At 43.4% G+C, this 26250-nt stretch overlaps 1 protein-coding gene across 13 annotated transcripts in view; it reads right to left on the bottom strand.

Annotated features, from left to right (window-relative positions):
• The window catches only part of PKNOX2 (PBX/knotted 1 homeobox 2), a 753686-nt gene that overhangs the window by 131236 nt on the left and 596200 nt on the right, over positions 1-26250 (bottom strand). For 11 of the 13 annotated variants that reach the window (XM_048827274.2, XM_048827271.2, XM_048827275.2 and 8 more), the window contains 2 exons: positions 4712-4841; positions 3687-3784 (listed from right to left, as the gene is read on the bottom strand). The exons of the other annotated variants lie outside the window; for them this stretch is intronic. In XM_048827274.2, coding sequence (XP_048683231.1) covers positions 3687-3784; positions 4712-4841 — 228 coding nt within the window. The remainder of the gene's footprint in view (positions 1-3686; positions 3785-4711; positions 4842-26250) is intronic. 13 annotated transcript variants of the gene reach the window in all.

Raw genomic sequence — 26250 nt, forward strand, 5'->3', positions numbered from 1 at the left:
ATTGGAGCATGAGCTTTCGTGAGCTACAGCTCACTTCATCGGATGCATACCATGGAAACTGCAGCAGACTTTATATACACACAGAGATCATGAAACAATACCTCCTCCCACCCCACTGTCCTGCTGGTAATAGCTTATCTATCTCCCAACAGAGACCACAATGGTGAACAAGAGGATGATGATGATACCTGTATATATTTATTATTAGATTTTGTTTAACCCTCAGGTTATTGTTGTTGTGATGCTTTGAGATCAGAAAAAATCCAATTTTGTCTTAGTTTAATGACTATATATTATTTAACAGCCGAATGCAAATATTTCAAAGTTGTCATTTTAAAGTGTTGGTGTCATTGTTTGTGCCACGACCATAGAAATGGAATAACTTGACCACTCTGCATCATATCTCATCTCGAAGTAGATGCAATGAGTTTTTTTATGATGTGTGTGTAGAGAGGGTAAATTAAGTTGACCAAATTGGTGGTGTCTGCTGTTCCCCTACTGGATTCAGACCACAAAGGGAGGAGTCATTGTAGAATCGTAGGAGTGGAAGAGACCTCAAGAGGTCATGTAGTCCAGTCCCTGCACTCATGGCAGGACTAAGTATTATCTAGACCATCCTGGACAGATATTCGTCTAACCTGCTCTTAAAAATCTCCATTATGGTTCTGTGTGACAGAATTTCAGTTTTTATAACTCGTTTTTTAAAAAACCTAAAACTTCACACACACGACCTTTATTAAAAGAAAGTTAAAACCACAAAATCAAACACTAACTGGGCAGGAAACACCAATGCAACCTTAAATCTGCCTCTGTGTGTGTGTGTGTGTGTGTGTGTATTATGACAGTCTTTAATTACATGAGTACAGAAGCAGAAGGACCCCTGCTTCTGTTATGAAGGAGGCATATAGTTAGGTTGAACAGACAACCTTATTTCTGGCATTTTGTGTGCTTAAATCTGCAACCCTTACCTTCAGATATAGTTTTTTTGTATGAAAAAAGCACGAACATCTGTCAGCTAGATTTGACTCTGTCTTTACGCATTTCCAGTGGAAGGCTGGGAAAATTCTTTAGCCCAGTGAATACAAATCTCAGTATTCTGAATCAGTTTCTGCAAATGCCTATAATTTATGAAAAGGGAGGGGGAATAAAATGGAAACAAACTAGTGATGAACAATAAAACAAATGGACCTTTTCACTGAGCTCCATAATTCATGTGCGTGGGAGCAGTGGATGAGTGATTATGGCGTATCTTTTGTTGACAGGACAGATGTATTATCCTGTGCACTGCTGTATATTGTTGTATCACTTTTATTCTATACAATGCAGATCATTCAAAAATTTGCTGTTGCCTCAAGCAGCACAGGGGTCATTTTCAGGTTTAAACTAGTGTCAGTGGTGGATTCTCTGTAACTTGAAGTCTTTAAACCATCATTTGAGGACTTCAGTAACTCAGCCAGAGGTTCTGTGGCCTGCAATGTGCAGGAGGTCAGACTAGATGATCACGATGGTCCCTTCTGACCTTAAAGTCTGTCTATAACCCTCCAATAAATTGCTCAAGTTCAGCCTAATTCACATTAAAATGTCTGATAATCACCTTAGCTGTAGCTCTGGAATGAACCAGACTGGTAGCTATCTCAGAGAAATGCCTATTTGCAATTCCTCACAATAAAAGGTTAACTATTGTGTATTTTTTCACTGTAACTCTCTGCATTTCTGAACACTCTTTTGAGACTCAATGCATTCATCTTTCTTTGTTAAGGACGTGCCTTTCAGAAGTGCTGGACATCCACAGCTTCTATTGCCTCAGTCACATCTGCCAACTAGGCCATAATTGTTTTTGAATGTTTGTTCTTTTAAATCTTGTCTCTTCAGCGCAGGGTAAACCGCGTACAGAATTTACACTCGGCTTGAAAGTTATCAACACATTTCTAGCTAGACCACTTCAAGTAAATAGAAAACTGATTTTTTTCCCCTACAAACTGACATCAAATGTATGTGTGTTCCTGATGGAAGAGTTTATTATTTAATTCTAAACCCCTGTGAAAGCCAATGCATTTTCCTTATGATTCTTTGTTGTTATGACTCGTTGTTGTTCATAGCATGTTGTCTAAGTGTGGTGTTCCACATACATTTCATATAAACGACTTCTGTGGACTGCATAGCACTACAAGATGTTATATGTGTCTGTCTGAGTTGTAGAAAAGACCAGTATGATATGTTTTTGTATTATCTTGAGAAAGAGTGTGTGATCATGTAATTAAAACCTGAGCCAGATTCACAGGTACACTCCAGCTGCTTTGCACCACTGTGATGCAAAGCAGCTGTAAACCTAGCTTAAGTCACTGCTTAAATGGATTTATAGCTGCTTTGCATCACAAGAGTGCATCATGTGGGTGAATCGGTCCCTGTATTTATAATGCATTCAAACAAAGAGGCAGAGTTACAGTTGTGTGAGCAACCTTTAGTTTAACCTCTCTTGACTTTTGTGTGATTAACTGTAATTTTATCATTAACTTTATATTGTATTTTTTGCATTCCGTGTGTATAGTTTTATTTTTTACAGAGAAAACTAAACAAGGTGTTTAGCTTTGTTCTCCCAAGCTTCAAAGATCTGCAACACTGAACTGCCAAAGAGCTCTGGAGGAACAGAGCTTTATTTCAGCAGAGGGCAGTTCTTATTACCAGACCCTGAACTCTCTGAAACATTAGGCCCTAGCTAGTTCAAGTCTCTTCAGTGGATGAGGCAGCCCACTACTAAGATAATGTAGCTAACCACAGCAGGAGCACATACATATTTGGGATTCAGATCCTAAAACGTCTTACCGAAATATGTTATCATATAGGGCAAGCACAGGACTCCATCAGTCTGTCAAACCTATTGCAATAAGGTCAGAGAATAACTTCACTGAATCTCCCTGCCCCTCAGAAGTGGATTATCATAGAATAATAGAAGATTAGGGTTGGAAGAGACCTCAGGAGGTCATCTAGTCCAACCCCCTGCTCAAAGGACCAACCCCAACTAAATCAGAGCCTTCCTTTGACTTACTTCACACAGGCTGGTCATAGTCATGGGTCTGCATCTCCTCAATGACGTTCACATGTCACGGGTCAGTTACTTACTACGAAGCCAGAGTGTTAATGAAGGATCAAAACACAGATCTCCCTTTGACAATCCATCACACTTGCATTAACCATAGGTCTGGCTGGATGTCCCAGGCCTCATCATGTGTGAGTACCTACCCCCCACTGATTTTAATGAGAGCTGTCCGCTGACAGAATGTCTGGCTCCTCATTGCTAAGCAAATTGTCAGGAACTGCTGGACCTAAAATCTGCTAAAAGCAGTGGCAGCTGTTGTTTGTAACTGAGTCTGCCTGCACAATTTAGGTGAGAGAGCAGGAGTGAGTGTGAGAGGGGAGAGAGCTCAAGATAGCACCAAGGGGAGAGTGTGAGAGGAGGGAACATGAGATTATGTGCAAAAAGAGTGTGAGAGCACGTATGTGACCAGAGAGAGAAGGAGCTGAGACAGGGCATGAAAGGAGATTGTGGGGGCAGAGGGAGATGTGAGAGCAGTGGATGAATGAAAAATGACCATGCTCTTTCCCTGTAGTTGTTCCCCTTTTAAAACTTTAAGGACACCAGTGTTCTGGCTTAGCCCTTTCAGGCCTCTCAGTCCCACTCATCTTACCTGTGTGTTCTGGATCTGTATGGCTCCTTGTGGGATTGCTTGGGTTACCACTTGGCCCTGAGATGTTACCATAGTTACAGGCTGGTAAAGGGCTCCACCTGACAAAGATATGGTTCAAAGCAGAGTTTTAGGGAAACAGCTGGTATTTATCACTCCAGGCTGGCCAAGGGGAGGCACATGCTCAAGGCCAGTGGTGTCACTGGTCTCAGCTGCAGCTCAGAGTTGTCGTGAGAAGTCAGTTTTGAAAGGAGCAGGGCTGCACACTGTCCAGTGCAAAAGCACAGGGATTGGACTAGCCAGATAAAACTGGGTCTAGATCCATCCCTGTCGTTCAAGCCAAGGATCACAGTAAAAGTATGACAAAATAATGTCATTCCCTTCCAAAGCCAAGAGCTCTCAGGTTCTGGGGCCCTGGGGCAGCCCCAGCCGGAGCGGCTGTGAGGGGATAGAACACTGCCAACCTTTTCTGGGGCTCAGAAGATCCCTGGAGCTACAGAATTTGACATTCTGCAAAGCAGAGATGACAGAAGGGTGATGCATCATCACTACAGCTCTGTTTAAAAACACATCAATTCTGCACTGGACAAATTGATCCTGGGCCACAGGTCAGTACCCAAAGCAGAACTAGAGTTGCTGAAATAACAGACACTGCCCAGCTCACAAAGAATGGTCTGAGACAGTAACATGAAAATGAACCTACTGGCTACCAAGGGGCCAGCATGCAGTATTGTGAGCCCTGATCCAAGAAGGCAGAGCCAGTAGAGTCATCAGAGCTCTCCCGCTGTGCAGTTAATTATCTCAGCTTTAACAGAAAGACAGGTGTTCCCATTTCACAACATCTGAGTCAGAAGACACTTGGACGTGCAAAGTGCTGCCCAGTTCCATGCCATACCTTTCATTTCACAGACATTTGCTCTGCCTGTTCTTACTCAGGTTTTTTTTTTCCTTGTCATCTAAAGAAAAGAACGTAAGCATGCAAAAGATGTGACTAACATGGTCACTGATGTACGTTGCACGCCTCCCACCTGACACAACTTGTGAATTGACCGTTGCCATGGAGATGTTCCCTGGCTGCAGCGCTGATGCTGGGACCACAATTCCCTGGGGGTTGTTGGCCACTGCAGTCATTGAGTTCGGAGAATTCTGCAGCAAATCCTAGAGAGACCAACACAAACCTCAGCTTATACAAAGATTCCAGACACAATCAGCAGAAACAAGCCTTATTGGGAATTAGCCTTCGATCAAAGGGTTAATTCAATACTAACCCTGTGCTCATCTGCAGACTGAGATTTTTAGGGGTCTCAAAGCATTTTAGAAATATTAATAAACAGAGAATAAAATATAGTTTTTTCCAACAATGAATTTCTGTTGTACATATTTTGATATTTTTTTCCATGGGGAAACTTCAGAATGAAATAAAACAATATATTTTCATTTAGATTCCAATTTTTTTAAATGCTTTCATTCTATCTGAAATTTCATTTCATTTTAATTGACATTCACATTTCAATTCAACCTTCAGAAATGAAAACAACTTTTTGAAATTTTGGATTTTTGTTTTCTCCCTTTTTTGCTCCTGAATGGAATAGAATGTCTAGTTATTGGTTTTTTAATTCTTTCCTCTCTTTTTAACATTTCCCTTTTTCTACTTTAACTTTTAAAAATGTCTCCAACTTTGGAAAAGTTACCAAGTTAGAAAAATGAACTTTGCTAACTCTTCCCCTCATGATTCTGATCCATGCTGGCAGTTCCTGTATTCCTGTGTCTTTCTATCTGTGTTTGTGTAGCATCCAGCAAAATGGGGCCCCAGTCATTAGTGGGCCTTTGGGAGCTAAATATGTATACCTGTGTTTGAAGTTATGAATATTGCGTGTGTACTGGCTTGATTTTTTAAGTAGCCTTTGTAAGCATTTGGTCAGCTTCTTGAGAAAGGAATGTGCAAGTTAAATGCTCAATCAAGAAGCACTTAACGGACAATGGATCTTGAAGATGCCAGTCCACATCTGAGCTTTTGCAGGAATTTGGCTTGGGTGGTAAGAAACTCAGTCATACATGGACATGTGACTTGCCCATGTGACTCCAAAAGTCCATTTTGTAGCTGGATTCTACACGGGGGGCAGGGGGGTGTCCATCCACAGGAGAAAGTCTATTTAAACCCCTGGGAGACCCCTCCATTTTGTCTTCTGCTGGCTAAGGAGATAGCCTCTCCACCCGCAAGGATACCTGAAAGAAACTGGAACAAAGGTCAGTAACTACAGGGGGTGTGAGTGATTGCTGGACCCAGACTAGGAGGAGACTAGTCTGTAAAAGGAAGCTTACTGGAATTCCTTTCAGGGTGAGGTTTTTATCTGTATTCAGAGTTCTTACTGTATTAGATATGGACTTGTGTGTTTTACTTTATTTTTCTTGGTAATTCACTTTGTTCTGTCTGTTATTACTTGGAACCACTTAAATCCTACTTTCTGTATTTAATAAAATCACTTTTTATTTATTAATTAATTCAGGGTATGTATTAATACCTGGGGGGGGGGGAGGGGGGCTGAACAGCTATGCATATCTCTCTATCATTGTTATAGAGGACGAACAATTTATGAGTTTACCCTGTATAAGCTTTATAGAGGGTAAAACAGATTTATTTGGGGTTTGGACCCCGTTGGGAGTTGGGCATCTGAGTGTCAAAGACAGGAACATTTCTTAAGCTGCTTTCAGTTAAGTCTGCAGCTTTGGGGCACGTGGTTCAGACCCTGGGTCTATGTTGGAGCAGACTGGTATGTCTGGCTCAACAAGACAGGGTGCTGAAGTCCCAAGCTGGCAGAGAAAGAAGGGGCAGAAGTAGTCTTGGCACATCAGTTGGCAGCCCCAAGGGCGTTTCTGTGATTCAACCCGTCACACCTGTGTCTTTCTATCTGTGTTTGTGTAGCATCCAGCAAAATGGGGCCCCAGTCATTAGTGGGCCTTTGGGAGCTAAATATGTACATATGGTTACATAGTAATAAAGCTAAAAGAAAAGGAGTACTTGTGGCACCTTAGAGACTAATAAATTTATTTGAGCATAAGCTTTCATGAGCTACAGCTCACTCCATCGAAAGCTTATGCTCAAATAAATTTGTTAGTCTTTAAGGTGCCACAAGTACTCCTTTTTTTTTTGCGAACACAGACTAACACGGCTGCTACTCTGAAATCAGTAATAAAACTGTCACCTGACCTGCAAGGGCAATATACAGCTCCTTTCCCCCATCATGGCTGTGATTCTGTATGATTGAAATATGACCTTGTATATCAATGTAACTAGCACTGTTATTGTAACAAATCTTATACAAAGTATGTCATGTAAGGTATCAATGAAAAAGTTAGAATCTATCAAATATGATTATCCTATTTGTATGCATGTATCATCTTTGTAACTAAAGTTATGAACATTGACTATGTACCAGTATTTCAAATGTATTTGATCCTGGGGTAACACCCACCATGTAAAAACTACATTCAGGACAGACAGCTTTATGTTGATGGCCCCTCAAGGGCAATTAACTCTCACAGTGGGCCATAAAAGAAACTCATTCCACCTGTTGGCTCTTCCTGCAGATGCCTTATCCTCCATGTGGCCAATGGCTTGCTCCTGTGAGTTAGCAAGCCATGCAAAGGCATGTGACTTGCTCATGTGACCCTGGACTCCATCTTCTGCCTGTAATTTTCCACAAACTGAGACTGGGAGCTTTGTTTGGGACAGAAAAATTCCATCCACCTGGGAGAGGGTGTAAAAGACCCTAGAAACATCCCCATTTTGTCTTCATTTCCTGCTTCATTTCTCTGGGTTGAATTTCTAATAAGGAAGCTCTGAACAATGACTGATGACTACCAAACTGATTGGGTAATTTCTGGAGAGATTTGCAAACTAGCAGTTTATTCCATCACTGCTTCAAACCTGATACAAGTACTTTGCAATGACTGTATGTATATGATTTCCTTAACCATTTTAACTCTCTGTTTCTTTTCTCTTAAAAATAAACCTTTAGATTTTAGCTATTAAAGGATTGGCAACAGCATGATTATTGGGTAAGATCTGAGATATATATTAACTTGGCTATGTCACTGGTCTCTTGAGATCACAAAAACCCTTTGTTTGATGAAATTGGTTTTCAGTAACCACTCATCATAAGTCTAGTGTCTGGTTGGTGAAATATATGCTGGAATGCCTAAGGAGAGTGCATTTTTGACTTCTTGTGGTGAGTTAAAAGTTTACTTTTGTTAATGGCTTGGTATATCTAATGGTAGAATAACCACCTGTTTGGGGTGAGTCTGCCCTATTTCTCAGCTGTTTGTCCTGAATCTGGTATTCTCAGCTGTAACCCACTGAGGCATGGTGACAATGGTGCCTACTGAGCAGTTGAAGAGCCTCTTTGCCGATCCCTGGTTCCCTGTGCTCTCATTGTAGGCAACACTGAAGGTGGGGCTGACAATTTCTTGCTCAAACAGATCCAGGTGCAAACCCCTCATTCACACTGGTCCTATTGACTCCACTGGTCGCTGCTCACCATTGTGAGTACGGTATTTACAGTGTATAAGTAACATCTTCCTTCTAGTCAATTCTAAAGCTCAGAAATACATGCTGTACTTCAAGTCAACGTTCGCTGTGGACCCACAACAGAGCTCACTTCACCAAGTACTGAAATGCCACTGCCTTGAGTGCGAAGCACGACAGCTGATAAAACCGTGCACAGCCCAGGGCACTATCTGCAAGTAACAATGATCAGCATTGTAGAGAAGAAACAGTCTATTAATGGAATGAATGGGTAACAGGCTAAGCCTATGTGTAGAGATGCAGGGTTCCTAAGTAGATACATCCTATTATCAGGGTCTTGAACACTGCATGAAAGTGCAAGGTAATTTGTGCTGAGTTATTCTGTCAAGTGCATTCAGCAAGCTCTAACTACAGTGTAAGATCTGGAACTTCTCTCAGGTCCCATCTTCATGCTCTCAACAGGAATAACTGACACCTAACCAAAAATAACTGCTGGAGTCGGAGAGCTATCTACAGTAGGGGTACAGCTGTGGATAGGGCATCTCGAGAGAACCAGGATGTGGAGCAGAGGGGCTCTGCAGCAAAAATCCTAGGGACAGCCATGCTAGGGAAAAAAGCTTCAATGAAGTTTTAGTTTTTGTTACTTACATGGCATAGATTAATAGAGTCACTGATTTTAAGGCCACCATTTTACCATTGAGTCTGATCTCATGCATTAGTAGGTCACAGAATTTCACCCACTGATTCCTGCATTGAGATCATTAACTTCTGGTTGAGCTAGAATGTATCTTTTAGAAGAACACTCATTCTTAATGTAAAGAATTCTAAGGATGGAACTCCTTTGAAAGCTGCTCTTAGGTATAGCTACCCACACTGTGGCTGGGGAATGCAGAGGCATATAGCAGGGGCCTTGGTGCAGAGTGGTTGATTGAATCTACTTCTCTCTCTATCAAAAGAGAAAATCCCTCTTATTCCATCATATCCACCCCATGTCTCATCACCAAAAAGATCAGTACCTTTAAGGGACTGTCAGCCAAATACTGTGAGCAATACATTTCAATCAAAATTGCTCTGTAATAGCCACAAACACCTTAAAATTAAGGCAATGAAGTAGGAGGAAGAGGATTCTAGGCCCACATGAGGAAGCAAATTCTGTTCAGATCCATCTGTGTGGAATCAGGTATGAATCTATTACATTAATTGCATCACGGGGCAGCAAAGACCTTCTAGTATTCAGCACTATCATTACCTGCCTGCTGCAATTTCACTCCTCCGCCCCCCATGACAGCCGCGGTTTCCATGTGAGCACTCTGCTGAGGGGCTGCTTTCTCACTGTACTTTGAACATGAGTCCCACAGGGGGCCTTGCTTTGTCTTTTGCTTTCTGAGGCTGCCAGGATTATACAATGCCAAGAAGGACAACCAGATACGCTGAAAATCAGGGATTTTAAATGGGCACATTGATTTCCCCATGCTGTGGCCTCTTGATGCTGACAGACCATTGCCCATAATCATAAAATTCCTTAGCTTGCAGGACAGAGAATTGATCTTGTGTGGACCCTGTAAGGCCAGCAAGGGAGATGCTCTCTTCTTTTACCCCAATTCCTGCCTAGAAACACAAAAGGGAACAGCACTTATTCCCATCAGATATAATCTCTGCAATAAAAACTTACCTCTGTACATCTCAGTTTCACCAGGACACTCTCAGGCCTGGCCCATACCTAAAACTATATCATTCTACTCTATGGCAGGGACTTCCTCTTTATCCTCCCCCTGCAGAGCTGTCTAGTAGCTATCCAGCCAGCCCAGCAATACAGAGAGCGAGCTCTGCATGCACGGGTCTGCAGGGGGAGCAGCAGACTGCAGCCTAGAGCACACTATAGCAGCCAAGATAGAGAGCAGGATTCTGGCTCCCACTTCCCAGCATGTATCCATGTGATAGAGAGAATGACTTCCTGGTCCCTCCAGGGTTTAGAGGAAAAGATATACTGATGCCCCAGGAAGACAGAAAAGCTCAAGGGGAGTGAGAGGAAGAAAGGAGAGGAGAGAAATTTCAGGGAAGAAGGAGTGAGCAAAGAGGAGGGGGGGATTTGATGGCATAACAAAAAAGCCAAAGAGGAGATGGGGAAACTTGAAGGGAAAACGGGAGGCAGTGATGGAAGGGAGAAAAGAGAGGGGGGGAATTAATAGGTTTGATGTTGTGGTGGGGGATTGATGGATTTATGACTGGAGATTGATGCAAATACTGTAATGCATATTTATCTAATATAGAAATTGAGACACTATAACATTTACATAAAATCTCTAGCTGCCCAAACTTACAGCCCTGATAAGTAATGTCTGATTCCTGGCCAGGCTTGATATACGTGCTGCTAGGTTTTCAGAAGGTCTGAGGAGATGGCAAGACATCCCAAACGTCATTACCTTCTAATCTAGCCATTACTTAAAGAAATGGATAGACCTTTTTTTTCTTTAAGCTATTTATTTCCACCTATATTGGTTTATTAACTTCTGGCTAATTCTGCAACATGTTATGGTTGATCATGGTATATTATGAGCAACTCTTCTGACTTCTTTATTAGCCATGGTATGCAGCAGCTGAGAACTGTGCCCTTACTGGTGCCTACACTATGAGACAAGTTACTGCTTGTAATAGCAATGGTAAAAGCCCAAGTTAAAACATCTGCTAATATGGACTGCACAAAACCACTGTTAGTGCTTTGATCAGATATTTGTTCTGGAGACATGGGTGAAATCCGGGCTGTACTGAAGTCAATAGCAAAACTCCTGTCGACTTCAGGAAGGCCAGGATTTCATCCATGTGTGCTATGCCACACTTTCAAACTCTCTTATTTCCCTATAGCATGAATAATTTGATACTGCAATGATCAGTGCAGACAAAACCTCCACCAGTAGGTGATGCAAAATTTTTATCTTAGTGTTAACTTGTCTTGGCTCAGGGGATGGATGCAGGAGCAGCTTAAGTCTTGTCTGTGGTGTTAGCGTTGTACTTGCAGTGTCCCAATAGGTCCTTTTGTTTCCATAAGCAAGTATCACACCTGGGGTCAGCAGCTTCAAGATGGCAAGAGAACTTTAGCCTGAGAAGAAACTGCCCGGTCATGCAGATGCAGTTGGAATCCATGAGTACTTGACAGACGGAGCCGCTTCTCTCTGTGAACGAGCGGTCTGATGGGAAAGCAGCAGAATAGCTCGCAGTGTTTTTGGATGGCGATGCTAACGCCTTTTACCAGCTGTTTCCCAGTATGGGTCATGGGTTGTAATGACAGTTACACCAACGTTTGCACAACTAGTATGAACGGCGATTGGCTCTTTCGAAATACCAGAAGAAGGAGCAAGCTAGGAGGTGACAGGGAGGGGAACCCTGCATCGTTATTTGTGTGCATGGAGTTTTGATACAGCTTTCCCCAGGCCAACCTGGCCAGAAGATGGCTCAAGTGAAGTAGAACATGCTGTGCAGAATCTGGAACTGTCAATGCTGGGAGTGGGAGTGGCAATATGGTGGCAAGGTATCAGAGAATTTGGTGTGAAAAGTAGTTTATAAATGGTTTACCAGGGGAAGAATGACATGCTGGATAAATCGATGGACGAGATTATATGCAGAGTTACAAATGTGGAAGACAAAATTGAGGTTTCCTTAAAAGGTATCAGCTGTTAATTCCCAGCCCCAGGGTGACTCTTTTATACCAGATGCAGCTCTTCAAGAAATGATACTAGTTAAGTAGCTAAAAAATTGGAGGAGTCCCACCTGAAAGCTACTACAGAGCACTTAACCAGGAAGAAGAGGTGGTTGAGACTTCTTTTAAACCACTCACAAACTCATCCAAAGCCCAGGTCTTGGTGGTGAGGGGGGACTTCAACTCCCCAGACATGTGTTGGGAAAATAGCACAGCAGGGCACAGATTATCCAACAAGATCTTGGAATGTACTGGAGACCATTTTTAATTTCAGAAGGTAGAGACAGCTACTAGGAGAGAAGCTGCTTTAGATTTGATTTTGAAGAATAGGGAGGAACTGGTTGAGAATTTGGAAGTGAAAGGCAACTTGGGTGAAAGTGATCATGAAATGACAGAGTTCATGATTCTAAGGAATGGTAGGAGGGAGAACAGCAAAATAAAGACAATGGATTTCAAGAAGGCAGATTTTAGCAAACTCAGGGAGTTGGTAGGTAAGATACCATGGGAAGCAAGTCTAAGGGGAATAACAATTGAAGACAGTTGGCAGTTTTTCAAAGAGATATTATTAAGGGCACAAAAGCAAACTATCCCACTGTGTAGGAAAGATAGGGAGTATGGCAGGAGACTACCCTTTCTTAACTAGGAGATCTTTGATGATATAAAAATCAAAAGAGTACTACAAAAAGTGGAAACTCGGTCAAATTACAAAGGATGAATATAAAAAAATAACACAAGTATGTAGGGACAAAATTAGAAAGGCCAAGGCACAAAACGAGATCAAACTAGCTAGATACATAAAGGGTAAAAAAAACAACAACATTCTACAAATACTTTGGAAGCAAGAGGAAGACCAAGGACAGGGTAGGCCCGTTACTCAATGCCGGGGGGTGGACAATAGTAGAATATGTGGAAATGGCAGAGGTGCTTAATGACTTCTTTGTTTCAGTTTTCAAGAAGAAGGTTGGTGGTGATCAGACGTCTAACATAGTGAATGCCAGTGAAAATGAGGTAGGATCAGAGGCTAAAATAGGGAAACAAGTTAAAAATTATTTAGAAAAGTTAGATGTCTTGAAGTCACCAGGGCTGAAGAAATACATCCTAGAATACTCAATGAGCTGACTGAGGAGAGATCTGAGCCATTAGTGATTATTTCTGAAAAGTCATGGAAGATGGGAGAGATTCCAGAAGACTGGAAAAGAGCAAATATAGTGCCCATCTATAAAAAGGGAAATATGAATAACCCGGGGAATTACAGACCAGTCAGCTTAACTTCTGTACCTGAAAAGATAATGGAGCAAATAATTAAGCAATCAATTTGCAAATATCTAGAAGATAATAAGGTGATAATTACCAGTTGGCATGGATTTGTCAAAAATGAATCATCTCAAACCAACCTGATAGCTTTCTTTGACAGGTTAGCCAGCCTTGTGGATGGGGGGGGGAAGTGGTAGAAGTTGTATATCTTGACTTTAGTAAAGCTTTTGATAATGTCTCGCATGACCATTGCGGGCATTAGAGTGTCTGTTTGTTTGCGTCAGGGAAGCCTGGCTGTTTAAAAATAGCCAGAGCTTCGCGAACCAGCTGAGCGGCGGTGAACCAGCTGAGCAGCGGGGGACAGCAGAGCAGCTCACAGCAGGAGTTTGCCTGGGAGTTCGCCTGGAGTGAGCCCAGTGAGGCTTACGTCTTGCAAACTGCTCTGAGGAAGCTCATAGTAGGAAGGTGATATGGAAGGGGGGGGTTCAGCTGTTGTGACCTGCACTGGATGTGCCATGTTTGTCTTTCTTCCACAGGACAGAAGCGACTTTGTACAAAGTGCAAGCTGGTCTCCATATTGGAAGAGAAGATTGAAGGTCTGGAGCAACAGATAACGACCCTGCGTTGCATATGAGAAACTGAGGATTTTCTGGACAAAACTCAGGATAGGCTTCTAGGGGCACAAAGCTCTAAAGATATAGAGCAGGTTGCACAGAGGAGCCAAGAGGCCAGTGAAGAAGCTTGGCAACATGTGACCTCCAGAAGAGGTAAGCGGAATGTCCGGGTTCCAGTAACACAGACACAGGTAACTAACCGCTTCCATGTTCTCTCCACAGGTACCGTTGCGGAGAGTGGACCAGATGATATGTCTAGGGGGAGAAAGCAGAAGGAGACTCCGCTGGTTGGAAGGCATGAGATGCGATGTCCTGAGGTTGGGGGTTCCACGACCACCACTCCCAAGAGGAGAAGGCGGGTGGTGGTGGTCGGGGACTCTCTCCTCCGGGGGACTGAGTCATCTATCTGCCACCCTGACCGGGAAAACCGAGAAGTCTGCTGCTTGCCAGGGGCTAAGATTCGCGATGTGACGGAGAGACTGCCGAGACTCATCAAGCCCTCAGATCGCTACCCTTTCCTGCTTCTCCACGTGGGCACCAATGATACTGCCAAGAATGACCTTGAGCGGATCACTGCGGACTATGTGGCTCTGGGAAGAAGGATAAAGGAGTTGGAGGCGCAAGTGGTGTTCTCGTCCATCCTCCCCATGGAAGGAAAAGGCCTGGGTAGGGACCGTCGAATCGTGGAAGTCAACGAATGGCTACGCAGGTGGTGTCGGAGAGAAGGCTTTGGATTCTTTGACCATGGGATGGTGTTCCATGAAGGAGGAGTGCTGGGCAGAGACGGGCTCCATCTTACGAAGAGAGGGAAGAGCATCTTTGCCAGCAGGCTGGCTAACCTAGTGAGGAGGGCTTTAAACTAGGTTCACCAGGGGAAGGAGACCAAAGCCCTGAGGTAAGTGGGAAAGTGGGATACCAGGAGGAAGCTCAGGCAGGAATGTCTGTGAGGGGAGGGCTCCTGCCTCATACTGAGAATGAGGGGCGATCAACAGGTTATCTCAAGTGCTTATATACAAATGCACAAAGCCTTGGAAACAAGCAGGGAGAACTGGAGGTCCTGGTGATGTCAAGGAACTATGACGTGATTGGAATAACAGAGACTTGGTGGGATAACTCACATGACTGGAGTACTGTCATGGATGGTTATAAACTGTTCAGGAAGGACAGGCAGGGCAGAAAAGGTGGTGGAGTAGCACTGTATGTAAGGGAGCAGTATGACTGCTCAGAGCTCCGGTACGAAACTGTAGAAAAACCTGAGTGTCTCTGGATTAAGTTTAGAAGTGTGTGCAACAAGAGTGATGTAGTGGTGGGAGTCTGCTATAGACCACCGGACCAGGGGGATGAGGTAGATGAGGCTTTCTTCCGGCAGCTCACGGAAGCTACTAGATCGCATGCCCTGATTCTCATGGGTGACTTTAATTTTCCTGATATCTGCTGGGAGAGCAATACAGTGGTGCATAGACAATCCAGGAAGTTTTTGGAAAGCGTAGGGGACAATTTCCTGGCGCAAGTGCTAGAGGAGCCAACTGGGGAGGGGCGCTTTTCTTGATCTGCTGCTCACAAACCGGGTAGAATTAGTGGGGGAAGCAAAAGTGGATGGGAATCTGGGAGGCAGTGACCATGAGTTGGTTGAGTTCAGGATCCTGACGCAGGGAAGAAAGGTAAGCAGCAGGATACGGACCCTGGACTTCAGGAAAGCAGACTTCGACTCCCTCAGGGAACGGATGGCCAGGATCCCCTGGGGGACTAATTTGAAGGGGAAAGGAGTCCAGGAGAGCTGGCTGTATTTCAAGGAATCCCTGTTGAGGTTACAGGGACAAACCATCCCAATGAGTCGAAAGAATAGTAAATATGGCAGGCGACCAGCTTGGCTTAATGGTGAAATCCTAGCGGATCTTAAACATAAAAAAGAAGCTTACAAGAAGTGTAAGGTTGGACATATGACTAGGGAAGAGTATAAAAATATTGCTCGGGCATGTAGGAATGATATCAGGAGGGCCAAATCGCACCTGGAGCTGCAGCTAGCAAGAGATGTCAAGAGTAACAAGAAGGGTTTCTTCAGGTATGTTGGCAACAAGAAGAAAGCCAAGGAAAGTGTGGGCCCCTTAATGAATGAGGGAGGCAACCTAGTGACAGAGGATGTGGAAAAAGCTAATGTACTCAAGGCTTTTTTTGCCTCTGTCTTCACGAACAAGGTCAGCTCCCAGACTGCTGCGCTGGGCATCACAAAATGGGGAAGAGATGGCCAGCCCTCTGTGGAGACAGAGGTGGTTAGGGACTATTTAGAAAAGCTGGACATGCACAAGTCCATGGGGCCGGACGAGTTGCATCTGAGAGTGCTGAAGGAATTGGCGGCTGTGATTGCAGAGCCATTGGCCATTATCTTTGAAAACTCGTGGCGAACCGGGGAAGTCCCGGATGACTGGAAAAAGGCTAATGTAGTGCCAATCTTTAAAAAAGGGAAGAAGGAGGATCCTGGGAACTACAGGCCAGTCAACCTCACCTCAGTCCCTGGAAAAATCATGGAGCAGGTCCTCAAAGAATCAATCCTGATGCACTTGCATGAGAGGAAAGTGATCAGGAACAGCCAGCATGGATTCACCAAGGGAAGGTCATGCCTGACTTATCTAATCGCCTTTTATGATGAGATTACTGGTTCTGTGGATGAAGGGAAAGCAGTGGATGTATTGTATCTTGACTTTAGCAAAGCTTTTGACACGGTCTCCCACAGTATTCTTGTCAGCAAGTTAAGGAAGTATGGGTGGATGAATGCACTATAAGGTGGGTAGAAAGCTGGCTAGATTGTCGGGCTCAACGGGTAGTGATCAATGGCTCCATGTCTAGTTGGCAGCCGGTGTCAAGTGGAGTGCCCCAAGGGTCGGTCCTGGGGCCGGTTTTGTTCAATATCTTCATAAATGATCTGGAGGATGGTGTGGATTGCACTCTCAGCAAATTTGCGGATGATACTAAACTGGGAGGAGTGGTAGATACGCTGGAGGGGAGGGATAGGATACAGAAGGACCTAGACAAATTGGAGGATTGGGCCAAAAGAAATCTGATGAGGTTCAACAAGGATAAGTGCAGGGTCCTGCACTTAGGATGGAAGAATCCAATGCACCGCTACAGACTAGGGACCGAATGGCTAGGCAGCAGTTCTGTGGAAAAGGACCTAGGGGTGACAGTGGACGAGAAGCTGGATATGAATCAGCAGTGTGCCCTTGTTGCCAAGAAGGCCAATGGCATTTTGGGATTTATAAGTAGGGGCATAGAGAGCAGATCGAGGGACGTGATCGTTCCCCTCTATTCGACATTGGAGAGGCCTCATCTGGAGTACTGTGTCCAGTTTTGGGCACCACACTTCAAGAAGGATGTGGATAAATTGGAGAGAGTCCAGCGAAGGGCAACAAAAATGATTAGGGGTCTAGAACACATGACTTATGAGGAGAGGCTGAGGGAGCTGGGATTGTTTAGCCTGCAGAAGAGAAGAATGAGGGGGGATTTGATAGCTGCTTTCAACTACCTGAAAGGGGGTTCCAAAGAGGATGGCTCTAGACTGTTCTCAATGGTAGCAGATGACAGAATGAGGAGTAATGGTCTCAAGTTGCAGTGGGGGAGGTTTAGGTTGGATATTAGGAAAAACTTTTTCACTAAGAGGGTGGTGAAACACTGGAATGCGTTACCTAGGGAGGTGGTAGAATCTCCTTCCTTAGAGGTTTTTAAGGTCAGGCTTGACAAAGCCCTGGCTGGGATGATTTAACTGGGAATTGGTCCTGCTTCGAGCAGGGGGTTGGACTAGATGACCTTCAGGGGTCCCTTCCAACCCTGATATTCTATGATTCTATGATTCTCTGACCAAACTAGTGAAATGCAACCTAGATGGAGCTACAATAAGGTGGGTGCAAAACTGGCTTGAAACCCATTCCCAGAGACTAGTTATCGTGGTTTATAGTCATGCTGGAAGTGCATAATGAGTGGGATTACGCAGGGATCAGTTCTGGGTCCGATTCTGTTCAATATCTTCATCAATGATTTAGATAATGGCATAGAGAGTACACTTACAAAGTTTGCAGACAATACCAAGCTGGGAGGGGTTGCAAGTTCTTTGGAGGGTAAATGATCTGGACAAAGTGGAGAAATGGTCTGAAGTAAATAGGATGAAATTCAATAAGGACAACTGCAAAGTACTCCACATTGGAAGGAACAATCAGTTGCACAGATACAAAATGGGAAATGACTGCCTAGGAAGGAATACCACGGAAAGGAATCTGAGGATCATAATGGATCACAAGCTAAATATGAGTCACCAGTGTAACGCTGTTGCAAAAAAAGCAAACATCATTCTGGGATGTATTAGCAGGAGTGTTGTAAAGAAGACCGAAGAAGTAATTCTTCTGCTCTACTCTGCGCTGATTAGGCCTCAACTGGAGTATTGTGTCGAGTTCTGGGCGCCACATTTCAGGAAAGATGTGGAGAAATTGGAGAAAGTCCACAGAAGAGCAACAAAAAATGATTAAAGGTCTAGAAAACATGACCTGTGAGGGAAGAATATAAAAATTGGGTTTGTTTAGTCTGGAGAAGAGAAGACTGAGAGGGGACATGATAACAGTTAAGTACATAAAAGGTTGTTACAAGGAGGAGGGAGAAGAATTGTTCTTTTTAATCTGTGAGGATAGGACAAAAAGCAATGGGCTTCACTTGCAGCAAGGGAGGTTTAGGTCGGACATTAGGAAAAACTTCCTGTCAGGGTGGTTAAACACTGGAATAAACTGCCTAGGGAGGTTGTGGAATCTCCATCATTGGAGATTTTTCAGAGCAAGTTAGACTAACACCTATCAGGGATGGTCTAGATAATACTTAGTCCTCCCATGGTGCAGGGGACTGGACTAGATGACCTCCCGAGGTCCCTTCCAGTCCGATAATTCCATGATTCTATTTGCAGGCATTCCGTGAGTCAAATAGAAAAGACTGTTTCCACTGTGCATCCCCGGCCAGATGACATTTTCAGTCAATGTGAAGGCAAAGACTATTGGAGTTGGAATAAGCAGAAGGTAGCCACACTAAAGGAAATTTAGACATTGCTGATGAAGTAGTGGCACCATCAGCAACTATTAGAAGGAGTTGCCCATGTATGAAGAGTGCATGTATATGAAGAGTTGCCCATGTATGAAGAGTATATGTATATGTATATGAAGAGCCATGTATGAAGAGTACATGTATATGTGTATGAAGAGCCATGTATGAAGAGTACATGTATATGTATATGAAGAGCCATGTATATGAAGAGTTGCCCATGTATGAAGAGTACATGTATATGTATATGAAGAGCCATGTATGAAGAGTTGCCCATGTATGAAGAGTACATGTATATGTGTATGAAGAGCCATGTATGAAGAGTTGCCCATGTATGAAGAGTACATGTATATGTGTATGAAGAGCCATGTATGAAGAGTTGCCCATGTATGAAGAGTACATGTATATGTGTATGAAGAGCCATGTATATGAAGAGTTGCCCATGTAGCTATTACTATGTATCTGGACACATCGACAGCCAGAAAACTACAATGCCGCTGGACTCAGAATCTGAAATAAGTTTGAGCAGTGCTGCAAGGGAAGAAAATGTGCAATGCAAGAGTTAAATTGGTGACTATTAATCTTCAGACGCTTCACACTGTAGGCCTTGATGGAGCCCTAGGCATAACTAACAGTGTGAACCAAAGGCTGTGAACCAGAGTCGGCCCGGTCTTGGCAAAACAACAACGCACTAGGTTTTGGCTAACCAAGTAAGCACATTCTTGATCAGACAGTTTGGTGCAAGAACACCCGGAGTTCTCAAGTAACTACCTAAAAACATTCTTAAGAAATGGTACAAGAACACACTGACCCCTCATAAGATAAGGATGGGATGACAGGATAATGGATAAGGATGTTTTGTTCGAACTAGAAGATACAAGGTGTAGGTTTGGTAACTAAAAACGTCTGGAGTGTAATATGTAACTTATTTGTATCAGTGTGTACAAGGAGAAGTCATAGGAGGGACATCTTTGTCTAGTCCAGGGGGCACTCTCCTGGTGTGCTGTCTGAGCTGGTACAATTGTCGTGGACATACATACGTGTACCTGTAACCACAGAGCCAGCACTGTAGTATTGTTCTTTGTCAATAATAAGCCTGGTTGAGCGCCTTCGCCACCAAGCTGAGTCTGTGGTCTTTCTTTACGAGTAACACTGAGGTCTGCTGAAGCACCAGGCTGCACTCTCTGCTCGTGCAGCTAACACCAGAGCGCCAAGAATGGATCCACTGAGCAGCTGTAACAATATAGCAGCCTTGATAGCGTTGCCACAGCAATGACATTCCATAGCCCTTAACAACACTGGTGACCCCACTGCCCGCTCTAGGGGTTACGACCTCAGATGGCAGAAAACTATGCGCTGGGGCACCCCTTCTCCTCCACAAATCTCTACAAACTTTGACAAGGTTTGGATGCGCTGGGTAATGAAAAAAGTGGTCCATACGAGTTTAAAAAAGAGTGTGGGGAAACATGGACTGGAATCTATTAGGCAAGGGCAGAGAGTGTAGCCTTGAAAAATAATAAGAATAATAAATGTACAATATTGCCAACTATGGCCATGACTGTTAGATGGTTAAGACAACACACCACAAAACTGGCTGGGCAAATAACAAAAACAATAGAAGAGTTAAGAGAAGCCACCAAGCCATGGAAGGCTCCAGCTCTCCTCGCAGGGCAGCAAGCAGTCCAGAGGCATGATACATTACAGCAAGCACAAGAACAGAATAGAAAATTGGAAATAGCTGTAGAAAATCTGCAAAAAAAAGAAGTGCTGGCCCCTGTTATAAATCTTGTTGGGCAACAACAGGCTTCGGGGACTTCTACAGCGCCTGAAGAATGGGGACAGAGATAGAAAAAGGTGGCCCTATCAAAATTAAAAGATGGAACATGAGAGGATTGGAATGGGTGTTGGAATGGGGACATTGGGAATGACCCAGACCAAGAGCCACCAAGCCGTCCCTGTGTCTGGGTCACCACATTGCAACCACCACTGTATGATAAGAGCTACATTCCGGTAAAACCTAAACTGAGACGTAGACTCCTCGAATGGGAAGAGTAAGTCCACAGGAGGGAGAAGTAGCAAACAATACTTTCATTGGATTGGTAAATCAGATGAAGTAGAAAATGGAACCGTTCACAGACAGGGCTGTATTTGCACCTTATGTGCCCTGAGGCACAGCAACTTCAGCGCTCCCCTGTCTACAGCTGACCGTGCTGCACAAAGTTTTAGAGAGGTACAGTACCCCTAGAATGCCAGCACCCCCGGGCACGTGCTTACTGTGCCTAACTGGAAATCCGGCCCTGTTCACAGAGCATATTAGGAGACGGGAGCTGCGACTTGATTGCTGGGGAGTGGATTAAAAAAGAATTTCAAAGTGAAAAAGCAAGAGTGAGCAGGTTAACACCTAGAATTGATGCATTAATGCATGGAGTTGCCAAGAAATGGTTAACTGCAGCAGGGAAAGACAATCCTGCAATCCATTTGGCAGGCAGACAAAAGCAACAGGATACTAGGGGAACAAATTCAGGTTTTCCAAAATTAGGTAAATAATAACCCCCGCTCTCTTCTCAGGGCCAGAATAAAAACTAGGGGTATGGGTTCCCAACCCTCTGCTTTAACCTGTGGAGCCCCACTCCTCGTTCAGAGGTAATAATATAACCTTTTTCTCAAATAGTTTTATATATCAGTTAAATTTTCCTTTATATCCTCTCTGTTTGCAAAACTCGCTGCTGCTGCTGGTACTTCACAGAGTTAATTAATCATTTGGCTCAGGTCTCCCTCCCTTCCTAGATTGCTCTTCTCCCCTCTCCCGCTCCTCCCCTCCCCTCTCCTCACTTCTGCTCTCTGTTTTAAAAGTTGTCCTTATTACAGAAACCTGCACAACAGGAAAATGATGAAGGGACTGGGGAAAAAAAGAGAAAAAAACCTAAGGTAAAAATGTTATTTTAAATAAGCCCAGTAAATTAATAATTTTAACCCGGTCAGGAATGCAACAGCTGGAAATATTCCTAACTTTCTAGAAGATATAGTTGCCAAGCAACAGAAATGTTAGCTCGCCATCTAATCCTAGTCATTAATTATTATATGAAATGTGAGTTTTTCTTATTTCCACATAGCAGCATTTTTAAAATACAAGGAATATAAAGCAATGGAAACGGCTTTATGTTAACTAAATTAATACAACCAAGTGGGCAAATAATGTGGATTTTTATCAATTCTTATTAAAAGTTTTAAATAAAAAGGGAATAACTTGCTTATTTAAAGGTTTAACTCTTTTGCTCACCTGTCTGTTTTCTAAAATGCATTGCTTTAATAACTTTACGTTCTTAAAGCCTTATTTTATATAGTTATAAATACAATTCTATTGCTATTCGTCTTTCATTGTAAATTTGTCCGGTATGTCACAGATGTTGTGCTGTGTCATTGTATGTTGCGTCTGTCATGTAAATACTGCTTTTGTTTTTACTTTGTAGCAACAACACTTAACGTGATACATTTTAAGATATAAGTGTTACCACAATATGTTAATATTATGGTTGGGGCATAACCATAATAATATTATTAATAATCAATTTTTCTTGCAAAGCTCAAAAAGGCCTCAGTTATAAATATATGTACATATATTTTTGCCTCAACAAATAATGCAATTGCAAATGAAAATAATTCTTTTATCAATCACAGGTTTTTTTATTCAAAGGAAAAAATGTAAGGGGACACCTCAACATTAGTGCAAACGTAATATTAATAAACTGTCAATTTCTTGTTTGGGTTTTTATAAACTTGTTTGCACCTTTATTAAATATTAAAATATAGTTATAGGAATGTTATAGCAAAAATCTTAAAAAAGATAATATATACCAGGGGTGGCCAAATTTACTGACCCTCTGAGATCCAATAATCTCAGATCCAATAATCTTCAGAAGTTCCAGAGCTGCAAGACACACACAACCTTTACACATACATTTTAAAAAATATTAACATCCTACTTACTGTATCACAGCTAATTATTGCTAGAGCTACAGGTCTTGTAAGTCTCCATCCTGGTCGTAAGTCTTTGGATATCTGGTTCATATCTTGTCAAGGAGTAGGTTGATTTGTAAGGACTGAACGATGTTTCAATTTTAGAAACTCCATCATGGAGTACAGAGATTCACAGCAGTATGTTGTGCCAAAAATTGAAATGAGTTTCACACTAGTCTTCTTGAGTTGAGGCTACTTTTTTCCTGGCTCTTGCTTCCAGAACTCGGTTGTAGACTGATATATGCATCATCTTTAGAGCCTGATCAACAATGGATGGGTTTACAAGAAAGGTAAAGCAGGATCTCAGCTTCTGCAAGTCTTCAAACCTGGCCTGAAAGTCATCAGGCAGTCCTTGTAATTTAGCTCTGTATTCCTCAAGTTTGTGATTTTCTACTTTGATTTCAAGGAATGTGTTTACCCTACTCTTGAAACGGGGAAAGTGGTTCAAGTCTCTTGACACTATGTCTATTTCCAGAAGTTTTAACTTGTTCTGGAAGCTGAAGACTGTCTGAGTAAGGTCAGAAATAATCTTATCCTTCCCTTGGAGTGCCAAATTGAGAGTTTGCAGATGCTGCATAATATCAGTGCATCCATTGCTCATCTTTCAGTGGTGGATAAGACTTTTCCTTTTTTTCAAGGAAAGCACTGATAGGCTCCAACAGTTCCACAAACCTATTTAAGACGTTGGTTGATAACCACCTCACAATACAGTAGAAAGCGATGTCTTTAGGTTTGTCTTCAAGATCCAGCTCTTCAATGAAATTTTTGAACTGTCGATGAGTTTGCCCATTCAAGCAGATGAAATTGACAATTTCTAGGACTATTTTCATAACATTTTCATACTTGAACTATCTGCCTGTGAAATGCTCATGATGGATGATGCAATGAACAGGGAGAAACTCTGGTAATTTGGGATCACTTTTCAAGAGTACGATAAGGCCTACTTTTCCCCCCACCATTGCAGGTGCTCCATCCATTGAAACACTGATACGTTTATCCAGCGGTATATCAACATTTGTTAATACTTTGTCAAGTTTATTCTTTATGTCAACACTGCGCGTTGTTTCTTTTAGTGCCACTAAGTCCAACATTTCTTCTTTCACAATTACATCTGCAGAAACATAGCGAACAAATATGGCTAGCTGTGGTTTATCTTGAACTTCTGTGGATTCATCGAGAGCTAGGCTGAATACTAGAGAATTCTTTATATAATTTTGCATCTTGCTTGCGACATTGGCACTGATCTGGGAGATCTGCCTCATAGTGCGGCATGAAATTGGAATTTGCTATATTAGTGGTTGAAGTTTTGTGGTACTTGGATCTAAAATTGCAACCACTTCTGCAATGTTCTTCTTAACAAATTTTCCATCGCGATATGGATGTTTAGCATGAGTGATAGCCCATGCCATAACAAAACTAGCTTCAGTTGTTGTGTCAGCTTCCTCACTGAACGCCAAAAGTAGTGTCTGTTGAGGCATAATTTTAACGTGGCTACCTTGTTTTTCCTTAATTCTGAGCCAGGAGGGCATTAGATGAAAAGTTATTGTGATTTGTTTTATAGTGACATTTGAAGTTGCTTGCTTTGTAGTGAGTGATGCATTTCAGGTACGGCACAGGGGTTTGCCACCTTTACTAGTGAATGAAAATCTTCCTCCCATTCTGGCTGAAAGCTTCAGTTTCTCTCTTCATACTTGTGTTTTCTACAGTTTGAAGATGTCATTGTCATCCACGAAATTAACATAGGGTTAACACTTCAATCTAAAACTATTCAAACGCAACTTCTGAACAGTATACACAGCCCGTAGTGAGCAGCATGCAGGGAGATCACAGCACACCAGGTCTGCACAGCTCTACAGTGCCGCAGTTACCTGTTATAATGAGCATGTGCAGCTGAAGTCAAAGCCTGGGCGCCACCTGCTGGGCTGAAGCCCAAAGCACCAGCTCGCCTCGTCTTGGAGGGCTGAAGCCCCGAGCAGCGGTGCCCCACCTCCACAGGGTTGAAGCCCCAAGCATCAGCACCCCCGTGGGTCTGAAGTTGTGAGTTCGGGCTCATCCTGCTGCAGGGTGAAGCAGCCTTGGCGCCCCTCGCCACGGGGCTGAAGCGGTGAGTGCCAGATCACCCCCTGGCAGGGCTGAAGCCCCTCGCCTCAGCACCTCCCCCACCCCCGCAGGGCTGAGGCCGGGCGCGCCGGCTCGCCCCACTGCGGGGTGAAGCCCTGAGCCTTGGCACCCCCCTGCCATGAGCACCAGCTCACCTCGCTGCTGCGGGGTGAAGCCCTGAGTCTCAGTGGCCCTCCACAGGGCTGAAGCTCACCCCCCCATGGCACTGAAGCCGTGAGCACCTGCTCATCCTCCCCTGGCGGGGTGAAGCCCCGAGCTCCGCAGCTGACCTGTCAAAGAGGCGCATGTGGCTCGCCTGCCGCAGTTGGCCACAACTGATATATACTATGTCTGGTTATGTCACAAAATGTTAACGCTGACCAAACAATTTCAACGGGTTTCCACCTTTGTCTCCCATACTCAACCAAGGGCCATGAAAGTTTAATACCCTCAAAGTGTTTGCATAGACCTGCATTTACAATTCATTTTGGTTTAATTGTTAAACTGTTTTCCTTTATTATGTGAAAGGGAAGTAGTAGTTGTTGAAGTTTGTGCTTCCAAACAGTTGAGAAAAGTTGAATTGGTATCACAAGCAAATTAACTCTAAAAAAGCTTGGTTAAAAATTTGGCTCTTAACACTTTTGCTAAAACACAGTGCTCAGCAGGGGAGAGCAATACACCTCACTAAAGATTGTGAGCATCTATTGTAGCAGTTAAGCACTATGTTTATTATAAAAATTAGTAATGCACATATTGATCAAAAAGGAATGTCTATATAACAACAACAAAAGTATCTAAAACTGGGATATTTGTACTAGAGAATTGAGAAAATCAGAACAAAAGCATAGTTTGTGTTCTAAAAGACTTGGTCCCTATTACATTTGTGGCAAATTGCTGGCACAATTATGATGGGTTCCGCTCTTCCTCTTTTTGTGCGGGGGTTCAGGGCACAGATTTCCTGCCCCTGAACTAGGGTATCCACTGTCCCACTAGTAACCCAGAGAAGGGTAGTGGAGAGGGAGGGACCCAGACTGCCCTCTACTCCGGGTCCCTGCCCAGGGGCCCTAGGGATAGCGGTAAACCACTAGAACTAGCAGTTCCTTCCCCTGGGCTACTTCCCTCTCCTGCCCTTCAGCTTGTGGGGTTTCCTGCCCTCCCTCTGCACAAGCCAGGTGTCTCTTTACCTACGGTCTTGGCCTTCTAGCCAGCCAAGGCACTTCCCCAAACTCTCCTCTACTTCAACTCCTTCAAACTGCTCTCTGCTCCGACTCCAAACCACTCTGCTCCAACTCC

The sequence above is a fragment of the Caretta caretta genome, chromosome 22, assembly GCF_965140235.1.
Source record: "Caretta caretta isolate rCarCar2 chromosome 22, rCarCar1.hap1, whole genome shotgun sequence".
In the NCBI taxonomy this organism is placed as follows: Eukaryota; Metazoa; Chordata; order Testudines; family Cheloniidae; genus Caretta; species Caretta caretta.